General features: G+C 35.5%; 1 protein-coding gene across 1 annotated transcript in view; it reads left to right on the top strand.

Moving 5' to 3' along the window:
* The window catches only part of SRPK1 (SRSF protein kinase 1), a 63791-nt gene that overhangs the window by 29322 nt on the left and 22299 nt on the right, over positions 1–12170 (top strand). The window contains 5 exon segments of the mRNA XM_061146533.1: positions 386–504; positions 1325–1433; positions 2338–2425; positions 3477–3564; positions 11180–11286. Coding sequence (XP_061002516.1) covers positions 386–504; positions 1325–1433; positions 2338–2425; positions 3477–3564; positions 11180–11286 — 511 coding nt within the window.

The following is a 12170-nucleotide window of genomic DNA, read 5'->3' as shown; positions in this document are numbered from 1 at the left end:
GGGAAGTAAGATTTAAGAGCTTGTGGAGGAATGAGGGGGGAAGTTAACAATATAATAGGAAAAGCAGGGTACAAATTTGTTTATAAAGTAGGTATGTTTATAAAAATAACAGCAAATAACTGGAGGAAGGTCTAGTAGTTTTACCAGCAGTTTTGTTTGAATATTGAGATTCAAGTAATTTTTCCCCTTTGTGCTTTTACATATTTTCCAGATTTTGTTTAATCATGTACTGACTCTTTAAAACTAGGCTTTTCCTAACACGAGGTAAAGTGATAGGTAATGTTTTCCTAGGCTGCCACTGTGTAACATTCTGTTTGTGTTATCTGTTCATGGGTCCTGTTTTCTTCTGCTCACATGGAATGAATATGTTTTTATTATTTCTTAGATCTGAAACTCAGCCCCGAGGCTCTGCTCCGCACTCTGAGAGTGACCCGCCCGAGCAGGAAGAGGAGATCCTGGGATCTGATGATGATGAGCAGGAAGATCCCAATGATTACTGCAAAGGTAAGGTTTTCTGTGAGGAGATACCAAGTAAGATGTAATTCATGTGTACACTCTTTCATTTGAATATTTGATCTGTCAGCATAAACGGTATTAATGCTTTCTGCTTATTGCATCCTTTTCTCTAAGTATAGGAATTAGTATTTCCTTTTAGTTTGACTTAATTAAAGCTTTGTTTAAATTAAATGTATCTACTCCTTCTTTCCTTAAAAAATGATAGTGCATATTTTCCTTATAAAATTTCAGAAATATATTAAACAAAAAGAAAACAAAAGTCATTTATAATGCTGTCATCCAGAAGTGAACAGTGATAACATTTGGTATATAGACTTTTGAAAAACATATTTTCACTACTCTTTTCTCAAAGTGATGATTGCTAAGCTACATTATATTAGACTTATGGATACTTAAAAACTATGGCATAAGATTGCCTGATATATTTGTTTCTTTTACAAAATGTTCCAGGATTCTTGGGTAGGATCGGATCTTATAACAGAATGTTATCTTAGCATCAAGGAGAACTTGGTTCTTCTCAGCAGGCAGAGATAGATGTTTAAATCCTTTGATTCCTGCCACTGTTGTCAGTCTTTTCTGGTCTTCTGGTTTCTGTTTGCTGTGTTTTGGAAAAGTAATTTTTTTTTCCAAGTTAACATGAACTCAATAATACTGTGTTGCTGACTTGATTTAAAATTTTCTTTTGTTGAATTGATTGTATTAAAAGAAACCATTTTTATTTGCTGAAGATGTATACATGTTGGAAAATGTGAGTTTTTGGTTTTTTTTTCCTACTTAAGTGATTATTTCCCTCTATTGTTTCTTCCAGGAGGTTATCATCTTGTGAAAATTGGAGATCTGTTCAATGGGAGATATCATGTGATCCGAAAGTTGGGCTGGGGACACTTTTCAACTGTGTGGTTATCATGGGATATTCAGTAAGTTTTAGTACAAGAGGATTAGGTGATTCCTAAATGTTTGTGTTTAATTTTCCGCTTTTAGTCTAGCTCTAGACTGATTTCTTAATAAAAATCTTACAGTTAATAATCTTTATGTTCTCGGGCAAATGACTTTCCTCTGGTAAAGCAGCACCTTAGAGGAGACACAAGATTGATTGAATTATTATCAGTAAGGCTCCTGAAACTCCCAAATTAAAAACATTACAGATACTCAAAGATAGTATAGTATATTAGTTCATAGTTTTTCCCACTGGAGTAGAGCTAAATTTTTAGATGGTGTCCTAGACCAACCTGTGTGAAATTATTTTCTTGTGTTTTGTTTCTATAACAGATTTGCTCAGCCATACAGTCTAAAACCTCTACATAAAAATCACAGGCAGTTAACACTGGATGTTTACCTTAAAGTGTATCTTCTATCTTTGATGAGACAGCAATTGCTATCTATGCACTGTTTTTATCAGTTTTTCACCCAAGTATTTCTTCTGGCTTCTCAGAGGAAAGAATAATACTATAGCTTTTAACCTTTTAGGTTTTGCTATATAAGTATACAGAATACTTCTGATTTGGTGAAGTTTCCCCCCTTATCTCCATTTCATGGTTTTACATGGGTTCATGGAGCATTCAGAAAGCAGATTTTAACTCAGAGAAAATGTTTGATGACTGACATTACCTAGGAACAGATTTTCTTCTTCGTATAAGTTAAATTTGGCCAGTTAATGCTATTAACAGGTACAGATGATCCCACAGAAGTAGTAGTTTGTGTTTGACCAGGGGAACATGAAATCAATATTTTTCTGTCACTGTCTCCCAGTTATGGTTAAATCTTAGCTTCCTAATGGAAAGCTAAGGCATTTGATCTTAATTGCCTGTGTTTGTTTCTTAGGGGAAAGAAGTTCGTGGCGATGAAAGTAGTTAAAAGTGCTGAACATTATACTGAAACTGCACTTGATGAAATCCGGTTGCTGAAATCAGTAAGTATTAGATTGTATGTGTGAGCTGCATTATAAATAAGTAAAGTTTTATTAAAGTTAAGGCATACCAAGTATATACTTTTTGGCATGGCTAAGTTTTACTGTGAATTTCCGGTATCCTTAAAGAGGTAGAAGAAGACAGTATTTACACAGTCTGTGTATTTGGTAGGGAACTGGCAGAATATGCTGTGATGGCAACTCTCCCTATATATGCACACTGAAAAGAAACCTTGCAAATAAAAATGTTTTGAGCATGTTTTATGTGCCAGATAACACAATGTTTTTCTTTCCTATCATGGTTAAAAGAAAAGGAGTGAATAAATATATAACTTCTATTTTGTTTTAAAATCTTTAAAAATATTTAATAAATAAGCACTATAGTTATTAATTCCCTTATGTTACCTGGAAACTTAGGTAAATATTTTCAAAACTTATTTTTAGTTTTCTTAAAAATTAAGAAATGTCAGTGAGGTAGAAGAAGCTTGAATCCCAAGTGAGAAGACATGAGTTTTTAGGACCAGCTCTATCTGAATATATCCTCAACTTTATTTCCTCTGAGCCTTAGATTTTTCATTCAGAAAAGTGAGGATGCTAGACCAAGAGAGCTTCACTTTCAATGTGCTAGTCTGTAACAAGATGAGCTCATGCCCCAAAGTAAATCAAGGTACTGCTTCGTTCCCTGAGAATGTTTTTCTGTGAAAAAAATGAAGACTGCATAAGCAGTATGGTTAGTGCTGCGGTTGATTGGCATCATGCAAAAGCTCCTGAATTCTTCCTGGCCTGGTAACTAGCAGTTAACTTGGGAGCAAGTAGCAAAATTTATAATTAGAACAGTGACTATATAATACAATCTTTGTTGATTGTATCTTCTTTTGTGAACTGTTTATATTAAGTTCTTTGAGCTATTAAAATTTTGTGTTTGTCTTATAGATTTGTATGAGCTCTTTTCTGAAGTAATCCTTTGTTACATATGCTGCTGGTATCCCCTCCCTCACCATTTGGTTTATGTCTATGCTTTCCCTTTTTTTAAATATTGTCACCCCTATTATAGGTTCGTAATTCAGATCCTGATGATCCAAACAGAGAAATGGTTGTTCAACTACTAGATGACTTTAAAATATCAGGAGTTAATGGAACACGTATCCTTTTTAGAACCTATTTTGAAAACAAATCATGACATAACTTTATTTCAAAGAAAAGAATGAGATTTGCATTGGTCTCTTTTCTCAAACTATAATCAAAATGTTTTTTATTTTATTGTAAACTTTTGAACACATTGTGAATCATGTCTGTCTTTTGTATGTTGTGTTTTTAAAGCTATTGCTTTACACTTTTTCCTTTTTTCAGGCAAATTAAAACTGAAGTCAAAAGAAACTTTAAGAAGAAAGACTAGTAGTACTAAAACTAAGTAAAGTTTCTATTTTTTTATCAATTAACACAGATTTTAATGGAATTATTGAGAAATAGGTTAACTAAGAATTCAGTGCACTTTATTATCTCAATATTTAAGAGGCTGTACATGTAGATTATGCTTAAAATCTAAATGTAATTGTTCATATTCTGTCGTAATGAAAAAAACTGACTAGTTTTATGTTTTGATCTGAAATTTTAGAATTTTAAAGTTGGAAGGAATGTTAGCTGTTTTTTTCCCCCATAAGTTAATATCAGTGTGACATGCAAAGAGCTGTTTGAAAGATTGTTGCAACAGCTATGCTTGTAAAGGCCTATCAAATTTTTCAGAATAAAAGATGAAGAATTTCACTTGGACTGGGGAGTCTAAAACTTTTTTTAAAGTGTATTAAAATGTGTAAGGAAAGATTTCATGTATCATTCTACTTTCTATGCATGTTTAGCTTCTCTTAACACACACTGTTTGTAGCCAGTGACTTGTTAAAGGAAATGGGCTACATAGGACTCTGTTGTATCATGTGGACTGTGATTTAAGAGATTTGAACTAAAACACATGAAGAAAGGATAAGAAACGAGAGAGAAAAAAAAAAAAAAGAAACGAGAGAGAACAGGTGATAACATGAAGATTTTATCTGTCATTCTGAAGTTAGTTTTCAGTTATTTCCTTGGAGAAGTATAAATTATATCCCCCTGCCCTCCGTCTCTAAGGAATACAGATAGAAGAATCATGCCATATGAATCATCAATTTATGTCTGTTGTGGTCATTTCATAGGTGACTTACTGTGTGTGTGTGCACACACATTTTTTCAAAGAATTAGGAAGGCTAATCAAGAAATAAACCATATAGGATATTGTGATGGCTGTTAGATTCTATTTCCCTATTATTTGACCTTGTAATGCTTGTCTGTGTGCCAAATTTCTTTCTTAATTTGGGGACATTATAGTAAAACTGTAAAAATAGTCTGTATAATCCTCTTAGTAATGCAGAGTACCTTTTAACTATTGAAATATGTTAATAGATTTGAATTTCAAGTTCTAAGATGTTTTCCAAACATCACCGTATGGTTTCTCTGTAGTTTCTGTCCACTGAATTCCTATTTTATTCATTTCTCCCTTTATCCTTAGCCATTTCTCTCTGCCCTTCCTCCTACTTGTCTCCCAGCTGATTCAGTTACGGCATTATTTGCTGCTTCTAGAGATTGAAAAGGATAGAACTCAGAGCACTGAGTTAAGGTTTAATGGGTTATGTCATTCTCCTGCCCCTCATCTCTTTTTCACAACACAGGCATAACTGTATGGAGCTACGTATCTGATTTTCTTTGTATCTGGGTATACTGCCTTTTCTCTGGAGCACTGTTCTTTCTCATTTTGAAGTCTCACAAGGACTCTGAACTAGAAAGTTAGTCATAGATGTCAGTATAAATGGGTTTGTTCTACTTCCATGGGTGGTGAGGGGAGAAGAGTGATTAAGAAGTAACAGCTGAGCTTTACATAATATTAACATAAGTCAGTGTCGTTTTTGGTCACCTATGTGACCTATGTTTTTAGGATACTTTTTTTCTAGTGTGTATTTTACCTCTTTTGCTAGCTCTTCTTGTTCATAAAGCACTCTAAATGTGGCTGTTAATTTTCAGCCTTTTTTCTTTACACCATCTCCCACAAAATTTTTTTTTGCATATGCTTTTGCTGTTTCACCCAGTTCATTTTGTTTTTAAGCTATTAAATGTTTGATCATTTTTATATCACTGCTTGCAAATTAAAACAACATTGTTGTCAAATTGTAATGCTTCTCTCAAAGGAAAGTTAATAAAGCTAAGAACTTGAGAATAACTTAAAATTCTCTTTTCTGGTTTGTTTGTTTAAGCAATCTGCATTCTAAAATATCTTACTTTGGTATATTACATATATACAGAAATAGAATAGTTTGAATCCTCAGAGATCCATTACTCATTCCCAAATTTATCAACTCATAACCAATGTTGTTTTGTCTGTATCTCCTGATAATTTTGTGACCAGTCTTAAATATATTACTTCATCCATAATTATTTTAGAAAGTATTTCCAAAAGATAGAGACTGTTAAAATATAACCCCAACATAGTTATTATTCCTTAAAAAGTTGGGGACCAGTTTCTTAGTCCCTTTATGTAGTCAGTATTTCAGTCTCTCTAGATGTCTCTTTTTCTTTTTTTAATTTTTAACTTCAGTCAAGAGTCACATAAAGTTTTTAACAGTTCCTTTATTATTTGGCACATCAAAATGTCGCAGGCTCATTTTATATATTTATTGTCCCATATATATATATATATGATGTCCCTTCATTCTTTTCCTCCCCTCCCATTTTTTGTGTCACTTGGAAGTTGCCCTTACAGCTTACTCTTGTGGGTCTGTGGGTTGGTTTGTTTGGATTATTTTTTCTTTCTGTGTTGCATTTTGGATAGTTTCTATTGCTGTGCTTTTGGGTTTACTAATCTCATTCTGCAGTGCCTGATCTGCCATTTATCCCATCCATGGTATTTTTCATCTCTCACTTGTTGCTTTTCATCTCAAAAGTTCAATTTGGGTCTCTCTTTTTCTTCCAGTTTTAGTGAGATATAATTTGATAGTTATCACACACACTGTGATAAGTCTACTAAGGTTATATTATCACACAGAGATGTTAAAAGTCGACTATTGTCCACACTGTACATTTCACACTCATGACTCACTTATTTTGCAACTGGAAGTTTGTAGTTATTAATCGGTCTCACCTATTTCTTTCCTCCTCCAACCGTCCTCCCTCTGGCAACCACCTGTTTGTTCTCTGTATCTGTAACTGTTTTCTGGTGTTTGTTCATCTGTTTTTGTCTGTTATTCCACGTTATTAAGTGAAAGTGTATGGTGTTTGTCTTTCTCTGTCTCATTCATCTCACAAGCATACCCTTTAGGTTCATCTGTGTCACAAATGGCAAGGTTTCATTGTTTTTATGGCTTATCCATTAATATGTATACACCACCTCTTCCCTGGGTCTCTCTCTTTTTTAAAATCTTTTGTATCTCTTCAACATATGGAGTACTGCTATGACTGTTTAATTTCCTTGTCTGCTAATTCTAACAAGTGGGTCAGTTCTGGGTCAGTTCTAAATGATTGATAATTCTAATTTTCAGATAGATTTTCCTGCATCTTTGTTGCCTCGTAGTCTTTCATTGAGACATTGTGATTTTTACCTTGTTGGCTGTTGGATATTTTGCATTCCTTTAAATCTGGAGCTTTGTTCTGCAATGCATTTATTGTCAGGAAACAGTATGATCCTTTTCAGATTTTACCTTTATGATTTGTTAGATGGCTAAGACTAATCGTTCCTTCCACTGAGGCAAGGTCTTCCTAAATATTATGCCAAATGCCCCATAACTATGAATTTTTCCAGGTTTTTTTTTTTTTAATTGGACTTTCCCAGTGGCTTATATGATAAAGTATCTGTCTGCAACATAGGAGACCTGGGTTCGATCCCTAGGTCGGGAGAAGGGAATGGCTACCCACTCCAGTTTCTTTCCTGGAAAATCCCATGGACAGTGGAGCCTGGTGGGCTATGGTCCATGGGGTTTCAGAGCCGACAAGACTGAGTGACTTTCACTTTCTGTTCATAATTGATACACAACGTTGTATTAGTTTTTGGTATATAGCGTAATGATTTAATAGATGTATATACATTGCAAAATGATTACCATAGTAAGTTAACAGCCATCACCACACATAGTTACACGTTTTTCTTGTGTTGAGAACTCTCTGAGCAATTCTCAAATATACAGTATTGTATTATTAAGTACAGTCACCATCCTGTACCTTACACACAGCACTTACTCATCTTATAACCGGAAGTTTGTACCTTGTGACCACCATCACCTGTTCCCCCACCTCACACCTTTGGCAGCCACTCGTCTGTTTTCTGTGTCTGCGTTTGTTGTCTTGCTTTGGTCTTAGATTCCACATATAAGTGAGATCATACAGTCGTCATCTTTGATTTGGCTAACACCCTCAAGGTGCATCCATGTTGTCCCAAACAGCAGGCTTCCCTTCTTACGGCTGAATGAGAATATCCCGTTGTGCATGTAGACCACATTCTCTTCATGTTCATCCATCACTGAACACTTAGGTTGCTTCTGTGTCTTGCTGTTTGTTTTGCATTTCCCTGGTGATTAGTGATGTCGAACTCTTTTTCATGTACTTGTTGGCCATCTGTATGTCTTCTCCAGAAAAATGTGTTCAGATTCTTTGTTCTTGTTTTAATCAGACTGAGGTCTTTCCCCCCTGTTGAGTCATGTGAGCTTTTTTATAATTTTTATAAAATTAACTCCTTGTCAGATCTTTGATTTTTAAGTATTTTTTCCCATTCCATAGGTGGCCTATTCATTTTCATTTTGTTTCCTTTTTTTCTGCAGAGGATTTTTAGTTTGAAATAGTTCTTGTTCATTTTTGCTTTTGTTGACTTTGTTTTTGGTGTCAGATCCAAAATATTATCGCCAAGACCAATGTCAAGGAGCTTACCACCTGTGTATTCTTTTAGCACTTTTACTGTTTCAGGTCTTATGTTCAGGTCTTTAATACATTTTGAGTTGATTTTGGGATATACCATAAGATAACAGTCTAGTTTCATCCTTTTTCAGGTGGCTGTTCAGTTTTCCCAGCGTGACTTACTGAAGTCACTGTTCCCATTGTATATTCTTGGCTCCTTTGTTGTAAGTTAATTGATCACATATGTGTGGATTTATTTCTCGCCTGCAACTGAATTTTTCTAGTCTTCCTGGTTGGAGCGCTGTGGGGTGCTGGGCACTGTTCCCTCTGGTCCTCTCAGATGGTTTCCCCGCCGCCAGTAGCCCCCTCACATGCCTGTGCTGACTGCCGCTCTGCCGAGTGTCTGAGGCGGCCGCGCTGCAGACCTTCAGGACTCTCTACAGCTCTCTCCACTCTGGTGCCTTGTGCTGTGACCCATAGCTGCTGCCTTGATCTCCCAGGATCCAGTTCTATCTGTTTAACTCAAAGGGGTTTGCCTGGAAAGTTTCAAGGCAGTAAGAAGACAGTAATCTGTCAGAGATCACTGCCTTCTTTGCCTGACATCCAGGGTTGTTAAATCTGTTGCTTTATGTATTTTGCTTGATTTTGTTGTTGCTTAAAGCGAGAGGGTAAACCCAGTCCCTGTTACTCTATCTTGACTAAAGAAGTTCCTAGACGTATGTTTAACTCTAAGAAATTACCGACCAGTTTTCCAAAGCGGTTGTACCATTTTACACTTTTGTTAGTGCAACATGGGAGCTCCAGTTGCTCCATATCCTCACCTACATTTAATCGTGTTAGTCTTTTTTATTTTTTTTTTTAAATAGGTTTTTCTTTTTTTTTCCTACTCTGCTGGATCATCTTTGCTACACAGGTGTTTCTGTAGGTGGTGGCAAGCAGGGACTCCTCTTTGTTGCAGTGTGCAGGCTTCTCATTGCAGTGGCCTCTAGTTGTGGAGAACAAGTTCTGGGGCGCGCAGGCCTCAGTCCTTGTGGTTCCCGGGCTGCAGACTTCAGGCTGAATAGTTGTGACGCTCAGGCTCAGTTGCTCCACAGCATGTGGGATCTTCCTCAACCAGGGACTGAGCCTGTGTCTCCTGCATTGGCAGGCAGATTCTTTACCACTGAGCCACCAAAGAAAGCCTAATCTTTTTAGTTTAGTCCTGCTGGGGAGTTTGAAATAATATCTTGCTTTAATTTTGATTGTATTTTCTAAGGTAGTCAATGGACGTGAGTTTGGGTAAACTCCGGGAGTTGGTGATGGACAGGGAGGCCTGGTGTGCTGCGGTTTATGGAATCGCAGAGTTGGACATGACTGAGCGACTGAACTGAACATACCCATTTTTTAAATCTTTAATTGAGAACAGTTTCTTTCATGCATTCACCACCACCACCCTGCTACTGACCTCAAAGAATCCAGGCCAGTTGTATTGTTCCTTAATTTGGATTTGCCTGATTGTTTGCTCATGATTAAGTTCATTATAATCATTTTTGTCAGATGTACTACATTTTTTCTCATTGTATTACATCAGAGGGTACATGATATGAATTTGTGCTTACCATTGGTGATAATATGTTTGATCACTTGGTTAAGGCAGAGTCTTCTGGATTTCCCTGTTTAAAAATACCTTTTTCCTTTTATAACTAGTAAGCAGTCTGTGGGGTGATAGGGTAACTCCATGAGAATTCTTTCTCCCCAGCAGTCTTTATCAATAGTTTTAGTATTCATTGATTCTTAGCTGAATCATTTCAGTTATTACTGTAGTGATTATAAAATGGTAACTTTTATTTCTGTCATACTTTATGTATTTATTAATTGACTTTTTATCTAAAGAAGACATTTTTCTGCCCCAAACACACCCTTATTTTAGTATCTTGTTTGGATTCATTCTGTTTTTAGTTTAAGTGAATTCATAACTTCACGTTGCAGAATGTTCTAAACTTTGACCCGTGGTTTCTTCAAGCTGTTTCCTATTTCCTCTTGATGTGTTCCCTTACTGTTGGCACCAGCAAGGTATTCCAGGTTGCCAAAAGGCCCTGGATTTGGCCTTTTTAAGGAGTCCAGGTTTTCCTTTAGTGGAGAATCTTATTTAAAACAGAAGTCTGTTTTAAAACACTGGATCATTATTACATACAAATGTCTTGACTTTCAATTTTTATAGAAACTTCTGTCGAAAATACAGAAGGAAATCTTCCTACTAAAATCCCTGCAGTGCCCTGGCCCTGGCACCACAGGCCCACAGAGTAGTTCCGTCAGGAAGTGTGGTTTGGGTGTTCAAACGTGAGGAGAGCACATGGTGTCAGTAGCATCAAGGTTAGTGTGTGCACTACAGAGAATGAAGCAAGTCGGCTTCTTGTTGTCTAAAAATGTTGACATTTACACTTTTTAGGTTGTTCTGGTGTATTGTTTTCTGTAGCTAAAGCAGAATTTATTTTTCCCTGCTCTGATACTGGGAGAGTTGGAGTTGTTACCCTGGACATTAATTTTGACATAATGGAAGAAGCTAATCGGCACCTTAAGCCTAGTGCTTTCACTAGCTTTATGTACATATTTTGCTCTTGTTTTTATCACTGTTTAGATGCATAGTTTTATTGATAAACCATCCCCCCAGAGTTTTCCATATTTGGGGTATTTTCAGTGACAAAACATTAATTAACCTTTGAAATTTCAGAATATTGACAGCTAGATTTTTTTTCAAGTAAAGCACTGTAACTTTTTGTACTGAAAAAATACAATAATAATTTCCTTGGGGTGGAGCACAGCTTGTCTTGCCCTTTTCTTCTGTCTCCGTTTTCCTTCTTAACAAACTCCTAGATATCTGCATGGTATTTGAAGTTCTGGGGCATCATCTGCTCAAGTGGATCATCAAGTCCAATTATCAAGGGCTTCCTCTGCCTTGTGTCAAAAAAATTATTCAGCAAGTATGTATCCTACTATTTTCTATTTTTTGAAGGTTGTACTCCATTTATAGTTATTATAAAATATTTGGTATATTCCCTGTGTTGTACAGTATCCTTGTAACTTATTTATTTTATACATAATAGTTTGCATGTGGTAGTATTTTTAGTTTCTTAAAGTGTCTGGAGTTTCCTATTTCCAATAGAATTTTTACGTTTTTTATTTTATTTTTTTATCTTTTTTAAATTAAAAAAAAATTTTTTTTCCCATTTATTTTTATTAGCTGGAAGCTAATTACGTTACAGTATTGTAGTGGTTTTTGCCATACACTGACATGAATCAGCCATGGATTTACATGTGTTCCCCTTCCCGATCCCCCCTCCCTAAAACTAAGTTTTTTAAATTGCTGAAATTGTTTATTCAGCCTCTAGGGTTTATTGTGTTTGTTTTTAAATGTTTTAGCACAACCATTTTCCCCCCTGGTTCATCTTCCATAATAATTATTAGATGGGGAGCTGTATTTAATGCCTGATTTTAGAATTTTGGACCCTTATCTAGAAGTTCTGGTTGCAAAAATGGATTATATATTATAGAGAATACTTTGTCAAATTACTACCAGCTCTTTATATAACATTATTCATGAGCATTTTCTCATATTATAAACAGCTTCAATATACAGTAAAAGAGTTTTATTATCAGGAAAGTAGTAATATTTTAACCGCAAACAGTTTGTTTAAATAATGTGTATTGTTGGACAGAGCGCCAAATTGGGAAGCACAAGACCTCAGTTCTTCAATAAGAAAATTTAAATTTAAACATACCTAAATCTCTTTCATCGTCGCCTACATTTCAGTAGTTAAAGGACATGTCAGCCATTTATTCTCAGTCTCTATAATGTACTTAAAGA

Source organism: Dama dama, chromosome 7, assembly GCF_033118175.1.
Source record: "Dama dama isolate Ldn47 chromosome 7, ASM3311817v1, whole genome shotgun sequence".
NCBI classification, from domain to species: domain Eukaryota; kingdom Metazoa; phylum Chordata; class Mammalia; order Artiodactyla; family Cervidae; genus Dama; species Dama dama.
The sequence above is the reverse complement of the archived record's forward strand: the minus strand, read 5'-3'. Positions and strand labels throughout refer to the sequence as shown.